General features: G+C 38.8%; 1 protein-coding gene across 1 annotated transcript; it reads right to left on the bottom strand.

The window, feature by feature from the left end:
• Positions 1–888: 888 nt before the first annotated feature.
• On the bottom strand, positions 889–18,458 carry LOC148828674 (LON peptidase N-terminal domain and RING finger protein 3-like). The gene is made up of 12 exons (XM_088925563.1): positions 17,627–18,458; positions 16,006–16,124; positions 13,994–14,116; positions 13,588–13,740; positions 12,401–12,659; positions 11,921–12,011; positions 10,263–10,377; positions 9,979–10,100; positions 8,357–8,515; positions 7,356–7,518; positions 6,700–6,849; positions 889–5,411 (listed from the first exon to the last, which is right to left on the bottom strand). Exons 1-12 carry the CDS (start codon positions 18,279–18,281, stop codon positions 5,253–5,255), a joined length of 2,268 nt encoding a protein of 755 aa, XP_088781689.1. The 5' UTR covers positions 18,282–18,458; the 3' UTR covers positions 889–5,252.
• Between the last annotated feature and the right edge of the window lie 413 nt (positions 18,459–18,871).

Raw genomic sequence — 18,871 nt, 5'->3', positions numbered from 1 at the left:
TTATATAGAATACAGTATATTCTTGTTGTGCAAATGTATCCTACAAGCATTGATAAATATATATTATATATCATAATATTAAATATTATTATTGGGAGTTTCTGAAGCATGTTTTTTTTTGTTTTAAGGCAGTGTTAAAAACAGATTAATCAAAATGTGAGTTTAATAAATGACGTAACAGAGGAAATTCTGAATGGCTTTGTCAGATGTTGCCTGGGCTCATATACTGATATTTTAACCAAGATTATTTTTTCACATTTGCCAAGCCTACCGGCTGATGGTTTTACTTACATATGCAGTATTTCACATCTGACTTATCACCTTGTAAGGCAGAGAGGAAGCCATTTTCAATTCATTTTCATACGCTACTAATAGAGAGAAAAGGGGAAAAGAGACTAGTAATGTTACAAAATCCAAATTTAATTTTTAAACTTCCCATAAGGAATTAATCTTAATCTTCTTGAAAGTGCAGTAAGACATTTTGTCTACATCTTTATTGTGTTATCTTTAAACTAGGAGGTAAAAAGGGTAAAAATGAATTTGTGGATAAGTTTCTAAATGTGGTATAGACTAAATTTACTATAATTGAACCTTGGTCTTCCACATAGTCACATTCTTGAGTTAAAATACCTAGAATGTCAGTTTTGTTTATTCCTGGAAATTAAACACTGGAATCAACTTCTGTTTCTTTCTACATACCTGTATTAAGTAACCCATGAGATCTTCTGTAGTGCACAGAATAAGTTTGATGATTACACTTTTTTAATCTCATTTGTACCTGTTAGCATTTTGTAATACCTGTACAGTTTCTTGCTTATCTGAAAGTACACCAAAACTAATCACACCAATTTCCACTAATGCAAAAAACAAATCAACACCAAAATCTAAGAACATCACTTTTACTTAGAAGTATATGTAAACAGTATAACATATCATAAACTGCTACTGTAACAAAGATCCAAACTACTAAAATATCTACTACATACAGTACATTCAGTTCTGTAAACATAGATACACAGAGGCAATTTCACAAATGCAGCACAACAACCAAAACAGTTTTCAGTGCTAATTACTGTATAAATACAAGTAAACCCATTCAATTCAATTTTTACATAAGCTTCATGAATGGAAGAACTAAATGCATGTTATAGAGGTAGTTGAACTTAGAAAAAAGTACTGAATTGACTTAAATCGGGAATCAATATATTGATAAATTGCTTGTTAAATATGTTCTTATGGAATTCCAACTTTAACTGCTGTACTGCAGTTACTGTACAACATCACTATAATTAATGAAAGAGAAGAATAGATTTAAGAAGTGAACAAATTAAATATGTCGTTAGATGAATAGAGTGTGCTTGTTTGACATACTCGTATGTCATTTATACTAAAACTGGATTTTGGTGGGGAGCCAAGATGGGGAGCAATCTTAAATATTGAGACCTGTTACGAATATTTTTTGGGTGAGAGAAGGAAAAAGAAAAAGAAAAAATTAAAGAAAACCACCTCTGGAAAAGGCAAATTGGAAACAGATGGCTTTTGTACCCCAGCTGTCAGCATGGATAGGAAAGCTTACCCAGGTAATGCTCCTGTTCAGATTGTAAATCACAAGTACTGTACATAGAACTTTCCTGACACATCTCAAATCCAGTCATTCAGCTTTTTGTAAGGAGTCAAATTATCTGTCCATATAAGCCCAATTTAAACTTTTTCACACAGACCCTTTCATATTAGAGAAAAGGTTAGCAACCTGAAGTGAATATGTATAAATAATGTGACTATCTGTGAGGACTAAGAAGCTGTGGACCAAGGGTCTGGGGGCAGTCTCTACCTTCTGTAGCTTTTGTATGTGGGATTGTGTAGTTCCATAAGGATGTCATGAACTACATTTCCCAGTTGGTTATGGCTACTAATGATAGCCAACAGCATGTGTCCCTTGGGTTTTTTAAACATACTTTAGGTGTTCTGTAATTAAAACTGTTTAAAAAGCATCATGGCAAACTTGGAACTCAAAGCTTTCTGTTTGACACCATGTAGAGAACTGGAGTACTGAAGTGTTTAATGCCATGCAAATTTGTTCTTATTGAAGTCTTTTGATAAAAGAAACCTGAAGATCTGAAAAAATCTCTTTGCTAAATAAAAAATGGAACATTTTTTTCCCTTCAGATAGGAGTTTTTTTGTTACTATCTACGTAGGACTCAGTTAACCATAATTTCAAATTGATGTTTTGTTATTTATATTTATTGTGGCAAATAAAATGTACTATGGTAAATACAAGCACACACGGAATTAAAATCTCATCATGAGACTGCCTCTTATCCTTCCTATACAAAGGATAAAGCTGAAAGGGTCAAAATAAGCATAATAGATTCAGTTATATATAAGATATATATTTTATTATATATATATTTATATAACTAGTTTAAATCTCTCATTAATAATGATTTTTACCAACATTGTACAATATATAATGACTTACATTTTCAGAAAATAGAATACATAAGTCAACCTGGTATTATTTAGTTTGAAGATCAAAAAAGCCATCACAAAAGCATGAAGATATGCTACTTTCTTGTGAACTCTGGCATTTTAAAACAAGGTGTGCAGAGTTCTGATCATTTTATTGCATGGTTCTGATTTCATAGAACAAATTCAGCTAAGGCACAAAATGCAAACTGCAAAAAAGCATTCTGAATGAATGCGTTTAAAAAAGGTTAAGCAATCTAATCAGGAATTCTTACAGTGAAACTCTAAAAGCCTTAAAAAGTACACCCTCTACTACATTCAGCATGACAGCTACTTCACGTTGACAGCTAAAGAAATTGTGCATTTCTGAGTTCTTAAATGATCCTAACAGAAAGCAAGAGCAAATTCTGTAGCTGAAGATCAAAACCGTACTGCTCTGTTAATCACACCATAACAAGTTTTTATGACAGTAGTAAATGATAGGGTTAGTCACTTGTCACTCAGTGCAAGAACTCTTTCATTTCATCCAAATAAAATAGAAACATGGCGCTGCAAGTTTCCTCAAGATCATTCCATTTAACTTCCCAACAGGTAAAAGTGCACTGGGAAAAGACAAACAGACCCTTAAAATAACAACACAAACTCTCCAGCCATCAGACTTTTTATGTGCTGTCAACATCTATAATGCATGATTTCCAGGAGACTGTAGTCAGGTTCAGAGGAACTGTATTTGCCGTTTACAATGTGCACACCTGTACACGGTTATTTAACCAGACTAAAAATCCAACTTGGCCTTTAAGAATTTAGCCGATTTTCATACAGCCTTTAGTATTACAAGAATATTGTTTTTTTCTTCTCTGCTGTTTCCCTTATGTAAAAAAATAATAGTACATCCCCTAGATTTCATAACATAGCTTCTGGTGTTGGGGAGCATTTATACACACTCATACAATCAATTTAGTTGTTTCTCTCCATAAAATAAAATGAACTTTCTGCCCTCCTCAGTTGGAACATTTTTTCTTGATCAAAAGCTAAAGCCAAGAACAAAGACACTTCTTATTCTCAGTTTACATAAGTAACAAGCCAACAATACCAGATTAGCCATGGAAACAGAACTTTCGATTATGAATCATAAAAGCCTTTTATTCTGCAATTCTAAATTTTAAAGTGTAGGAGATGTGAGAATTTCAATACTGTGTTTCTGGTCTTTTACTTGATATGCAAAGTATGGGGAAAAAAGTCAATCAACTGAGAACTATTCCTCCCCAATACACAAAAAGGGAAAAGAGAAAGTATTGGTACAACCAATACACACAAAATATATTGCTTCCATACAAAGTAGTGAAACAGCTGTTTAGTAACATTGTGCGGGGTCAGTGCCATAGTGGATCACAGCTATTGGCATTGACAACAGATGACAACAGGCACACCACAAGCACGCAGGGTGGCTTTCATAACATTTCAGTAAATCAAAAATGATTTGTTTTAAACATGTATGGGTTTTCAGTAGGTTCTGTACGTGAACTCATCTCTGTGACTGCAGCAGGGCCAACCTCTTTTTTTGTAGAATTAAACCCACTTCAGTTCCCTAAATACAAATGTTTTTAAAGTGCTCTTCAAAAGGATTTGGACAGCCAAGTCAAACTTTATTTCTGCTGTCCAGTTAGGCACTTTATATTATGGCATTAATGTGAATGACAAGGAATTCCATACTTACATTTGATCATACAAGGACAATATTGGAACAACGTACTTGTCAATCACATTCATCTTTCAGTCTCAAATACAAATTGCTTCACTGTAAAGCAAAAAATATCAGTTTTCACTTTGTTGTCCCAATTCATTTGAAGGGTAGTCTTTAACATAGAAGTAACAGTGTCTGGCAGCTTTGGGAATTAGACACTGCTCAAGCAGAGGTATAATAAGTGACGAGGCCGAAAGTTGCAAATGAAACATGCAGCACCTTCTTCTCTAACAATGCAACAGCCCTGCAAACCTCTTCTTAGACACAGAAAGTAAGTGGCTAAAAGAAACTCCAGTGTTAGCATTCATATGAAATCCTTTAAAGGTCATGCTAATAACATCAAACCTTAAATAGGAAAAGGGAAACCTTCGCTATAGAAACAGATCGAGATGAAGGCAATACTGCTGTAGTAGTTTTTCCTGTCCATCTTTTATTAGTACAATTATAATTCATTGTCATGGTCAGAATTTTGTTTCAATATAAGTTTATACTGTATAAGGCTTTAGTTCACTTCACTCCCATCAATGTTAGACGCTACACCAATTTATCATTATTTTCAATACAGCACTATTTGTCCCTTTCAAATCCCTTTCTCCATCTGTTTCTCATCAGTGCAGGGTTTACAGCACAATTAAAAACGTAACACAGAAGACGTATAGTGGCTACAATCAGAGCGATGATGCAGATGATCATGAATGAGAACAGAGCAACAGGGTTTGAACAACAAACCTCTTCAAATGAACTGGATTACACAGATGTAGTCCTGCATCCAAACACTGAATACACAAAACTGAAACACAGAATGGTTATAAAAATAAATGCAATACAAGCATGATGGCCACTGGTTTTGTATTGGAACACTTTGCTGAGAAGCACAGTCGCGGTGATCAGAATGGTATCCAAGGGAAAACAAACTGAAGAGAAGTTAATGATTTATCATTTGTTGTTTTAATTACAATGTTCTTTAATACAAAAAGGCTATACAAATTTTGGTCTTAAAAAACAAACAAACAGGCAAATACAAACTAGAGGGTGGCCAGGTCACCGCGGCCGGTTGCGGGACATGAACATGAGCACTCTGCGGATGCCTGTCAGCCGGTCCTTCAGAGACGTCAGAGCCAGGAATGGCAGCTGAGCTCGCTCTTCCAGAGGCAGCACCGCAAGTAACCACCAGCACCACGGGGGGCCATTGGGACTGACCTGAGAAAGATGGACATGCGAGATAAGTCCTACAACGTCAAGCGGATGGCAAGCTCTCTGGTTAATATGGACGTGGATAGAAAGCATTGACTGTGGTTAATAGAGATGTGGATAAAGACAACAAGCTCTCAGGTTACTAGATGTGGATAAAGAGCACACTCTGGGGTTAATACAGGTGGGGATGATGAGCATACTTGGAGTTACTATAGTTTTGGTTAAAGAGGAAATGTTCTAGGACTAGTACCGATGTGGATAAAGATGGCAAGCTCTCAGGTTAATAATGATGTGGATAAAGACATCATTCACAAATACTGAAGTGGATAAAGGCAGGTTAATTCAGATGCGAATAAACAAAGACAGGAAGCTCGTGTTAATACCAGAAGTGGATCAAGACAGCAAGCTCACAGGTTAGTTTAGAGGTCGATAAACAAAGCCCTCAACTGAAAGATGATTTAGCCATTTTAACCCAATATTACCTCAATTTCAATTCACTTTCCCTTCTTCTGATCGTTTTGGGATTATACTTGCTTCATTAATCCTGAAAGTGTGTGAAGTGTGACCTGATTTTTCTACTCTATTCTTCTAAGTGAGGACTACACTCCCAGCAATATCAAGAAGCATACAAACAAAATCACCAAAAAGTGCAGAGTCCTTTTACATTCCTTGTAACATATGGCACTATCTGCAGCCTGTAGAAGCTGCAGCTTTGGGCCTGCACCTCCCAGAAGATCTCCACCCTTCGCCACCTCGTGTCTATTGAATGCAACATCTCCACCCGCCCTGTGTTAACAAGCAGCCTGTTCGTAAGTATTTTACATCTAAATGTAGGATCCAGAAAGTTTTCTACATCACCACGGATGACCAACAGCTCAAGCGGCAGTGCCTTTCTGCTGTATTCGGAGCAGGGCGTCTCAAACCCAGTTCCTGGAGGGTCTTGTGTCCCCTGGTTTTTGTTTTAAAACTTCTAAAACTTCTTTTGTTCCAAGTACTCAAACTATTTTTTAAATTAGACAGAGTTAGAATTTTCCTTTAAGGGCTTTTACAGTTGATCACATAAGACATTCACTTTATTAAAGGTACAGTTACCTAGAAAATCACCTTCACTTCATGGTCAGAAGTATCACAATTATGCATCTAATGAAAATAGTTATTTTCATTAACCCACTATGTAGAAAAGGGTACCAGGCTCTCCAGGAATGGTGTTTAAAACCCCTAAACCCTTAAACTTCTATGATTATATTGTCTTCTTTATAGCAACACAGCAGATGTGAATGAATGTGCTCCTAACCTGTGGCTCTGGGTCTTTTTCAGGCATAGGCCCAAAATGCCCAATAATCCGTTCTTTCTGTTCCGGTCTGATAGAATTAATCCAGGTTAAGGCTTGATCGTACACAGCATCATGGAGTGCTAGCAACTCGGTCTCTTCTTCTCCTTCAACCTATCATGGAAAGCACAATAGTTAAAACTGTAATAATACCATTAATAAAAATAAATTGAGGGGATGATGATCCACAAGTAGCATTTTAATCTTAACCACACACAAACTCTTTGATCTGCAAAATGGTTCCATGAATTTCCCAAAAAATGTTTATGCTGACTCATTTATCTACAATGTTCCATGTTGGCTCCTTATTCCTGCTAAGGGGCACTGCAGTCGAATGCCTATTCTAGAATCAGCAGGCACAAGCTGAGACAACCCCCAGCATCAGATTCCAGTCCAGGGCAAGGTGCACACACAAGCACACGGGGACAATATAGAGACCCAGCCAGCATGTCTTTGATAGACGGGAAGAAACTGGGGGTTGCACAGAAAACACATGTGGTCATAGAGGACCATGCAAACTCCTTGCAGAAGGTGCCTCAGTGCAGAGTCAAACCTGGCACCTTAGAGTTGGGATATCAAACAACGCTTACAAAAATGATTTGCAAAAGCTACTGCCATACCTTCTTGTCTTCCAAGTACTCTATATCTGCGGTGTTGTAGCCATCTCTCTGGCCATGCTGGATTACTTTAAACCTCCTCTTTCCAATGGTATCAACAACAGAGCGGCCATCAGGGAAAAACTCCACGTTCCTGATTTCCAGAATGCAGCCATAATCTGCAAACCTGGAATGATATGATCATACTTTTAACAATACTAGATTACATTAAAATTAATCCTCTCACTGCCATAATACAGAATAGAAGGTTTAGTATATAAAGAATAAGTATTCTAATTGTTCACTAGTATTGGAAATCACATTTGCCCAATCTAGGATTTTTTTTTTTTATAGATGAGTGATAATGGTCCTGGAGGAAAAGAACAAAAAGTATCTGGAAAAAACAACAACAAAGTTTACTGTCTTCCAGTCATATAAGGTAAAATCAATCTCCCCATTGTATTTTAATTTGTACTTATTGTTGCATAAATCAAAACACCATGCCCTCATTATTGTATTTGCTATAGCCGTGTATTATGAAGAATTTGTTAGATACTGCAGTTTTGGCATAGGACAAAGTGTTTATATATTTTCTAGACATGGCTACTTGGTCTCTTTAAGTAAAGTGAAAACAAATCTCCTAGTACAATAGTTACTAACTGAACCAGGAAGTATTCACACTTATTATCAAAAACTTAATTCTAAATCTCTTTTTTTTCCCCAGAATCAACTGGTATCAATCTGTTTTTTGAGATCTTACTAAAAACTGTTTTAAATGAATGGGTCATTTTTCAGTAAAGAAAATCCACTTTTAATATTGTAATTACTGATATCAAGGATACTTTTAGGGATATCAAAATCAAATTACTTGATATCACAAATTATATCTGTGATATCTGCAATTGCAGATTAAATCTTAAAATGGCTCTCATAAAAGTTAAGCACAGTAACGCATTCTTGTTGCATGTTTGAAACGCTTTTATTTTCATAAATCTGTCATTCAGTCAGTATTTAGTATTTCCTACCCTTTGAGCGAGTCACTAATGCACATTCCAAACTGCTTTGTGCCAGTCTCCATGCATCGACGGATCATCAGCCGGTAACAGGGCTCGAAGATGTGCAGAGGACAAGGTACGGTGGGGAAGGCCATGGTGCACACAAATATAGGCACGTTCTTATTCAAACTGCAAAGAGAACACATTCAGCAGTGAAGCAACCCGGATCCACAAAAACAACAAAATATCTCTGACACAACGCAGAAACTACATCATTATGGTAGCCGTCTCATTTTGGTCTAATTTCAGTGCAGTCCGTAAGTATTTGGACAGTGACATAAATTTTGTTGTTTTGGCTCTGTACTCCAGCACATTGGAATTTTAAATGAAACAATGGCTATGAGGTTAAAGTGCAGAATGTCAGCTTTAATTCAAGGTTATTTACAACTATATTGGGTGAACCCTATAGAAATCCCAGTCCTTTTTATACATAGTCCCCCCATTTCAGGGGACCAAAAGCACTTCATCTTTAGTACTTGGTTGCAAATCCTTTGCGATCAATGACTGCATTAAGTCTGCGACCCATAGACATCACCAGATGCTTGGTATCCTTCCTGGTGATGCTCTGCCAGACCTGTAATGCACCCATGTAAAGTTCCTGCTTGTTACAGGGGCTTTTGGCCTTCAGTCTTGTCTTCAGTAAGTGAAATGCATGCTCAATGGGATTCAGGTCAGGTGATTGACTTGGCCAGTCAAGAACATTCCACATTTTGGCCCTGAAAAACTCCACAGTTGCTTTAGCAGTATGTTGGGGTCATTGTCCTGCTGAAGGTGAACCACCATTCAATGTGCTTTAAGGCATTTGGTTGGATCTGAGCAGATAAGATGCTTCTGTACACTCCAGAATTCATCCTGCTTCTGTTGTTGGCAGTTACATCATCAATAAAGACAAGTGAGCCAGTTCCACTGGCAGCCATACATGCCCAAGCCATGACACTACCTCCACCATGTTTCACCGATGAGGTGGTATGCTTTGGATCATGAGCAGTTCCTTCTTTTCTCCACACTTTTCTCTTTCCATCACTCTGGTACAGATTAATCCGTCCATAAGACTTTGTCCCAGAACTCGACAGGCTTTTTTATGTACTTTCCAGCAAACTGTAACCTGGCCTTTCTGTTCTTGAGGTTTACCAGTAGTTTGCGTCTTGTGGTGAACCCTCTGAGGTTATGCTGGTGTATTCTCCTTTTTAAGGTAGTCTTTGACACATCTATGCCTACATTCTGGAGAGTGTTCTTGATCTGTTCAACAGTCAAAAAGGGGATTTTCTTCATGAATTAAAGTATTCTTCCGACATCCATTACTGTGGTCTTCTGTGGTCTACCAGGTCATTTGCTATTGCTAAGCTCACTGTACACTATTTTGTATACATTTGCTGATATCCTTGAGGATACCCCGACCCTGGGTGCTGCAGTCAAAAAACTTAATGGATAACTGAAGCGAAGCACTGGATGGGAAGCGTGATCTCAGGTGCTGTCAGATCAAGACTAATCTTGAGGTGGTGCCAGAACACGGTCAAAGACTGGGCAGGGGCAGTTCTGATCTCATCAGATATCGCATCTGAGAGGGGCGAGATGAGACCTCCAACACTTACTTGGATAGCTCTGCCATTTCCTCTTCGTAAACCTTCCTTCTTTCCACAAGCTCCTCTGGCAAATAGGTAGCTATGAGGTCCTCCATTAGAGTGGTTTTGCTGTATTGCCTCTGAGCCAGGTACTGGAAGAGCAGGGAAAAACATGTCAGACAAAAATGCATATGGTGGATGTCCTTGAACATTGAAAGTCTGTGACTGTGTTTTAATATATGACCACGCAACGGACTGACAAGGACCTTTCAAATAACACCAGACACTTAAGACAAGCAACTGTGTTCACATACCTCTGAGAGACCCTCCTTGCATAGTGGACACTTGGCGTTGTGATCCAGGCATCTCTCTAGGCATTTCAGACAAAACGTGTGGCCACACGGAGTTGTAACAGGTTCATAGAAAAGTCTGGAACATATTAAGAAGACACAAAAACAATATCGTGCAACACAACGCAGTGGTGACTTTTTACTTGACAGAGAAAGCACCTGTTGTGGTTCAGTACCTGTTATTATTATTGTCTTAAGTATGACTATGATGCCATCTCAACACAATGGCCTTTGAAAGGCCATCAAAGAATTATCTTTAGTGACATCCTCAATCACTGCTACATCACCACCATTTTCTAATCGCTTACTCCTGGTGGGTTGCAATGGTAACTGAGCTGAGCAGAGAAGATCTGACTACCCTCTTCCCCAGCAACAGAGCTCCCACGCCAGCTGAGAGACAGTCTCTCCAGTGTGTCCTGGGTCTGCCCTGGGGTCTCCTCCTAGTGGGTTGTGCCTGGTACAACCTGGCTCAGCCCAAAATGGTGGCATGGAGCCATCGTGTGGGCTCACCACCCGCGGGGCAAAGGATGGGGGTCAGATGCTATGCCAGTCAAGTGACAGGCATGAGCCTAACAGATCTAGATGGACTAGACCTCAGCAATATAAGCCTTGCTACATTCCTTTTTTCATACTTTGCTATTGATCCTTCAATAGTGTATAATTTAGTACAAAGCCTACCTGCTAGGAATGGTATTAAATAAGGACATAAGAATGAATAGCAACAAGAAGAGGCCATTCAGCCAATCTTGGTTTTTGCGGTGCTAGTAGTTTACTGTTCCTTGCACCTCTTCAAGCTTCATCGGCCACAATAAGGTTAAGGGCTTTTGTTCCAAAGACTCACAACAGAGAAGCTTTTACAGGTGTTTTTGCAATTCGTACGAAAAAAAACTCTCTCTCTCTTCTGATTTTGCCCCTACTGTATATCATTACACTTGCATTAGCACTTAAGTGGTGTGAGGCTCAGCTAATCAGTCAATAAACATTGAAATTCTAAATCGTAGCTACAATATAATGTCAAATTATTTTAAATGTTACTTGATAAATTATACCTGTGAAGTTTTTAAATTAGACACATGTATTTTATCAAGAAATATAGCACTAGGATCAATACTCTACCTAATCCACTACGCAACATCCTGACAGAAAATTATTTTATTCATATAACAGCTATGCCCACAATATCAATTCATTTCACATCAAAGCTCCAGCAGTTTCTAATCTAAGACCTGCTCTGAATAAAAGCCCATTTTAGAACCAATCACAATTCTGTTTATCATTGAATGAAATTGCACTAATTGGAAAAAAAACAACAGGTCTTTTTTGCACGGTATGAAGATTTACTTGTTTTGGAGCTCACACACTGGCACAGCTCCCCACTCATACTGTACTTCTTTACATATAGCAGGTCAAGTGTGGCTTTAAAGTACATTTTACTGAGATGCAGGACCAATGAATTCAAAGTGACAATATGTAAGTGAGGCCATACAGCCACTTATAATCCACATTGTTTCAGACACTCAGCTGTTGTCATAAAGAAAGAAAGTCTTTTGGGAAGACTGTACTGTTTGTGTGACTGTTAAGCAATTCAACAGGAACCAAGATCTCTAGGAATTAGTGGATACCTCATACACAGGGAGCATTCCAGATCTGCAGCATCGATGAGGTCACGGACCACAGAGTACCAGGAGGCTGCCTTTTCTTTTAGTGTTGTTTCTGAGAAGGGAAAGAAACATTTTATGTTTCATGTAACAATGTTGGAATAGCCTTGTGTGTTACAGTGTTTTATTTAGCATCAGAGTCAGTATTAAAGAGTCATTAGTACAGCACAGCATCCATGTAAAATATTCTCCAGAGCAGAACAGGAAAAAAAAATACAGTATCTTGAATGCTTAGCCTTAACTGTCCAAATTAATTTACCAACAATAAAAGGAACAATTATAATCTGTAGTATGCTTAAGGAATAAAACAAATATTACATCTCAAATTGTCTAGCAGGCCTTATTATCTGTCCATAGTGGTTGGGTACATTCACATCATAAGACATTACATTTCTACAACTGGTAAAACTGGTGCATAGTAAAGGAGTGAGTAAGCAAGCTTACCTAATTTTAAGTGTTTACAGGAACCTTCGTTGCTTTCAACTTTATCTTCATCTTCTGAACTGTATTTCCGTTTGAGAAGGAAGCTCCTGTCCACAACAGGGGGATGACAGACTTCGCAAAAGCTCTCATCATCTTTTTCCCTATTTTCAGAGCAGGGACACCTAAAGCTGTTTACAATGCCGGATTTTTTAGAACTGATGGACGGAGGTGGTTTTGATTTCTCTGGCAAATTTAAGGTGGCACTTCTCTTCACAGAGTCCTGGTAGAAAGAATAGCCATCATTAGGAGAGATAGTAAGGACTTGAATCTTCTTTTCATTGCTTCTCCTTTATTTCTAACAGTATAAGAAAGCCTACAAACAACAAGCAGATAATTGATCTGTAGGTGTTCATGCCAAATCAGCTCAATATTGGCTTAATGGAATCGATTTACCAACTTGTACCAATTCCTCAGGCGCTGCCACTTTGAAGAGATCTCAAATCCTGCTCTAGAGGCCCAAACACCCACTGGTTTTCATTCCAGCTCAGCTTTATTACCTAATGGATGCCTGAATTGAACTAACAAATATTCGACTTCAAATATTTCTCCCTGAGCCTTTTGGATTTTGTTTGGACAGTTACAGTAAATGTCACTTTTAGCTGTTAATTTACCAACAATAAAGGCGATTTGGATTTAATTTTCCTCCTGAAGTTTATTTTTTAAAATGTCAACTCCAACACGTTAAGGAGCTGAACGCAGTCAACCAGTTCGGCTGAACCTTCAAATGAATTAAGAGTTTAACAGTGTAACTCAGACTTCAACTGGGATAAAACCAACTGGTGTGTGTGGGCCTCCAGGTGCTGCCAGCATTGAGAACACCTGATCTAAGGTATCAGCTTCAACAACCTAGCTAGGTAGTTTACTACAGACTCTCACAACTCTTTGTGTAAAAATCTGCCTCCTGCTTTCAATTTTAAATGCACTGCCCCATAGTTTCCTTTCATGACCTTCTTCTTATTGAGGGTAAACTAGGATCACAGTCTGTTAGAATTTTATTGCACAATTTGTTGAAATCCCAATATAATCCCAAGTAAACCATTAAAAGCGTCTTGCATACCAATTGCACTATGTTAATCTTATGCTCACCCGAGCTCATTAATTAAGATGTCCATGCATAATGGCAGTGAGAATCCTCACCTCCTTCTTACCTTATATAGCCTTGGAGTGCTGATGCTGTAGTTGGAGTTCAAGGTGCTCAGTGCATTTCCCTTTAATCGGACTCGAGCCGACAGTAGACTCATGCAGTCTGGTATCCTCTCCTGGACTTTGTCAGGTACTGGAGCAAACATGTCACTCAGCAACTAAACAAAATACACTGCAATTAATGAATGAATACGTTTGCAGGCAAGGTTTTGCTGCTTTGAATTGTAACAGGAAATGTGTATTTCTACACTCAGGAAAACACCGATATGTTTTATACTGCAGGATGTGTCCGGTTTCTCAACTGCACATTATAAAGCCTGATTTTATAAAACAAGTTTTCAGAAAAATCGCAAAAAAGAAACTAACGCTACATGGAGCAATGACGACTGAACTCCAGACTTCAACACTTACCTTCTGGGCTTCCGATTTCGCCAGCTTGCTTTCCGGTTCTAGTGCAATGCAAAACAGGTATTCGGTTAAAGCTTCTTCAGTTTTTCTAAGAGCAGCTAGAGCTTGTGCTTTCCTTAAATGTCCCTGTGGGAAAAAAAAATCTAAAATTAAATTGAAAGAACACACTGCTGGGCTCCCAAATACTTAAACTGGTAAAGGATCTCAATGCTTAACAATTCTAGACCACAAAAATAACATAATTTACACTATGTGAGTAAATATATACAGAGGTGGTTTTCTGCACAGCAACAGTTAACCACTCAAAGATCTATATACCCAGTAGCTGTGCTCACCCAACTTGTACAATGTTATAAAAGGCTATGTACAAAGTTTAAGTACTGTATACTGTTAGTATAATATACTCTAACCAAGATAAATTTAAGTAAGTCTGAAAACTTACTAAACTCTCTGTTCATTTATCACACTTTCTTAGATTTTGGTATTCATGTAGCAAGACTACCTTAGGTAGTCTTAGGTCTTTTATCCCTTGATAGGGGATACCCTTCACACTATGTTAACATATCTCTCGCCTGAGCTAAAAACAGTCCTCAGGATACCAACCCTTGGAGGAATTCACATTCCCAAAACTGCATTCCACCAGTCCTTCCCTTATGCTCCAATATCCTTTCTATACCCTAGGTCTTCAAACAAAACTACTCTATTTTACAGCATAACTTTTCTCATATAATATCACCAACAACTAATCTGCATAGTCTTCTTGTCCACAGATTCCTTAACTGGCCCATGCCTGGCACTTTTTGTTGCAACATAAACTAAAGCACAACAAATATATACCTCAGCAGAATACATATTCAGTACTTTCCAAAAGCATTCATTCAATGCCAATATTATCACATTATAAGTAATGTGTTTTATTAATTAATTAATCTGGGCCAAAACTGTGAAGATCAAAAAGAACACCATTACACGTGAAGGAGGATGAATGTCTGCCAAAACTGAAAAAAAGATAAAGGGAAATGTATCGGTTGCATATGTATTAAGTCCACTAAGTCATTCCTGTACTTGGTGGAAGCACAGTAGGGGGATATACCAGCTTTGCACAGTAGGATGGTATAATTTAGACCATTATTCCTGGCAAAATTACTCCAGTTCTGACAAGCTCATTGGGCACAGCTGATGGACTGCAATTGGTAAGCCTCACCACGAATTTTCTATTGGATTCAATATTGACTAGGCCACTTCAGGACATTCAATCTTTTACTGCCAGACCTCTTCAGTGGGTCCTTGGCCTTGTGCTTCAGGTCACTGTCCTGATGAAATCTGACCTTTTGACCCAGGTTTAGATTCGTGGGTGCCTCAGGTAGGTTACCCTCTCCGATAGACATGTCCTTTGCACCATCCACCTGTCTCAACTCTGACAAGCTTCCCAGTCTCTGCTGATGAGAAGCAGGCTCATGGCACTGTAATGCCACAACCACGCTTGTCAAGTGGCATGGAGCTTCCTGGCTGAGGTGATCTGCTGTACCTGTGCCAATGTAAAGCTCTGCATTTTCCCCATTTCTGAAGCTGGGATTTGAATGAGTCATTTTGGAATCTTTAAGCTGTGACAACCAGCTCTCATTCATGAAGTCGTCTGCTGTATGGCTACCGATATGGTTAATGTTAACTCAACGCCCTCAATGCAATACCCACGGCAACTTCAAAAATGTAGGGTAGGTTTTAGAACAGGAATTACAATTCCTTGTTAAAAATACATTTTAGTAATTTGTCATGTTCTGCCATGTTGTCAAGCCCTGGTTTTCAATAATGCATCTTCTAGCTGGTTATGCCTACATTTTTACATATAGCATTTGTTCACATGTATACACAAAAAAATAGAACAATTCATTCTGGGCAGTAAATACGTCAATCATATTTTCAGGGAATTATATATACAGGCACAGCTTTAGTTTTGAGGATCTGAATACATGCCCCAATGATAAACACTCTTTAATATTAAAATGGGATCTCACCTTTAACCCAAGTGGTTGAATTCTACACGCCATTTCAGCATCACAGAGTGCATCTTCAAAGTTTCTTAGACTGGAGTTTATTTGTGAACGGTTACTGAACAGTACATAGTCCCTGGGAGCTGAAAGAAAACAGACTCCAGTTCTTTCACATGCTTTCACAGAAATACAAAATATTACGTCTTTAACTCTCTCAAAGGAGGTGTAACGTTTTCAGTACTATTATGGATCTTTTTTCTGCTGGTAGACCTATATCTAAAAAAAAAAACAACTAGATCTGTAAATTTAAAAACACGCGTGACCTAACTTCATTCTACCACTAGACCTGACAAAAAGTCTTACAATTTAATATGTAAGTACAGCGAAACAGAAAAAAACATTTGAAAGCAAATGGTACTTTTAAATCAATATTATTTTACTGCTTAATGGTCGGATGATTGCCGTTAAGCCCAATTACATTGACCTGATCTGACTCCGGTCTTGAAAGATTTCCTGTGATATTTTTGTCCGGTATGAAATTAAGCCATGCCCTTTGGAAAAGAGAAATGAGATCACATTGTGACTCCTACATAGTTTATTGTCTGTCCGTGACTCACACACAACATAAATGAGATAAAAGAAGAACATGTGCTCTTCTAATCAGCAGGGGTTTCATAAGTTTAATTTAGTCATGCGACAAATACACTGTAGTCCTTTCACTCATTAGTAAATACAGGCGAAATAAAGTAAGTACACGGCCATTCGTTGGAATTTCTTTGTTTTTCCGTGTGCGTTTTATCTTTGAAAGTGACTGAAATAAAGACATCGATTTGTTATTTTATTATAAAAGAGTGACCCACATTTTAACGTTTCATTGTTACACAATCGTTGGATCGCAGGGGGTGCTGGGCCGCTGTTACAGAACAAAAAGCCAGCGCCAGGTTACGTAATGTTTGCTCTCCTACCCTACATTTTCATCCCCGCTCTTATTCAACTTCCACGCCCCTTTGCTAAGGTTACTACAGTCTTCCAATTTGCTCTAGCCCAGCTCAGCCTGCTGGTACTTGCCTGGCTTGATCAATTTCTGGAACTAGAGTATTGCCATGTTCTAGTTGCATATAAGACCGTACTGACAAATTTCACATTATCGACCTCGAAGGAATGTCACTTTCAGGCTCAGAGCCTTTAGAAGTTCACATTTTATTGGACCAAAATCGCTTTTCTTGTTTAGCAAAGTCGCTAAAAGGTTTTACAGCGGAACAAAACAGCGCCGCGTGTTAAGTCACGTATTTCGTCCGTACCACACTCAGGATGTTCACGATCAATATAGACAATAACTGGAATATAAATGGATAATTTAAGGCACTTCTGTGATATTTATAGAAAACGCCGGGGTTGATTTTGTCCACAACACCAGTCACCGGCAACACAAAAGCCATTGAGTCAAAACAGACCTTATTTAAGCACTGCATTACACTTCCTATTCTACTAATTCCCTTTTTTCTTTGTTAACCAGAGCTGGGTGACGGGTCATTTGTGTTCTAAAAATAACACAATGTCTCGGCGATACCCTGTTTTAAAAAGGGAATACAGGAAAGAAAACAGCAGTATGAGAGACGGATGCGGGACGGTATCAAGAAGTTACCTAGTTTTATTGCTTCATTGTACTTCTCTAAAGCGGCTTCCAGTTTTTTCTCCGAGTACGAAACATTCCCCTCGTGTCTCAGCTGCACAGCTAGGAGTTGGGTCGGAAACCACTTGGATAACAAGTTGCTAAGAATTACGTTGACTCGGTAGCTCTGCACGTCGGCGAGTTTCGAGGCGTCTTTGCACTGCCTGCAGCACACCGGCTTCTTCTCTCTGTCCAGGCACTTTTTGCAAAACGAGTGTCCACAAGGCAAGGTAACCGGCTCGTAGAGGAATCCCAGACATATCCTGCAGGTGAAAGGATCGTGCCCGCCGAAGCTGGCGGCACTCTGCCCCTGTGGGCACCTCTGAAGGGGCAAGCCTTCCTTGCTTCGGATGCTGCCGATGAGACATTCGGTGAGGGTCTCCAGCTGCGCAGGTCTTAGCCTTTCGAGTGCCGAGGCCTGCCGGTAGACCTCGAACGCTTCGGCCAGCTTACCCCCGAACGCCAGCGCGTCCGCCCGCTTGACCAGCAGATCCTGATGGGTCCCCTGGTCGCTGAAATCCTGTAGCTGGCATTCGTAGATCTCAGCAGCCAGCTCAAAGTTTCTAGCCTGGAAGGCTTCGGCAGCAAGCTCCAACATGACATTGCTTTCCATGTTTTCTGAGCCCATGTCCGGTACAAAGGCGTTGCTTTGCTAGTCGGCTACTCTTCCTTATTTGGATGGAACTGTTTATTTAGCCATAGTCGCATTTCTGTCATTTTCTCGGCTCCTCGCCTCGCGCTCTGCTTGCTTATTGGAACAAGAACCATCGTTCAACATTGAGGTATTGGGCTGTAGAAAAAAAATGTGTTATATAAACTACACCATGTGACTGTCTCGGGCCGTGCTCATTGGTCGGGGCTTTAAAACTGTTACAAAACAAGTCAGTTTTGTAACATTGTCTTCAGCTTTTCAATTTGTAAGTATGTTTCGTGTCCTTTTGTTTCAGAAAAGACAACCACGAACACATTTATCAATAGGGAATACGCTGCTATTGTGAAATAAAAGAACTTCTTTCAGCCTCACTTCTCCCCATTCAATCAGCCCAGGGTGCGCATATTATGTGTACAAGCGCTGCAGATGTTGCTGGTCTGATTTATATATACATTATATATAACGCATATATACATTTCTAATCTGCGGCACAGTAGGTCAAAGCAATCAAAGTGGCACATTAGAAAAGTCTTGTTGCATATCGGCGATATTAATTTATAAACCAC

The sequence above is a fragment of the Atractosteus spatula genome, chromosome 9 (assembly GCF_055471065.1).
Source record: "Atractosteus spatula isolate fAtrSpa1 chromosome 9, fAtrSpa1.hap1, whole genome shotgun sequence".
In the NCBI taxonomy this organism is placed as follows: domain Eukaryota; kingdom Metazoa; phylum Chordata; class Actinopteri; order Semionotiformes; family Lepisosteidae; genus Atractosteus; species Atractosteus spatula.
The sequence above is the reverse complement of the archived record's forward strand: the minus strand, read 5'-3'. Positions and strand labels throughout refer to the sequence as shown.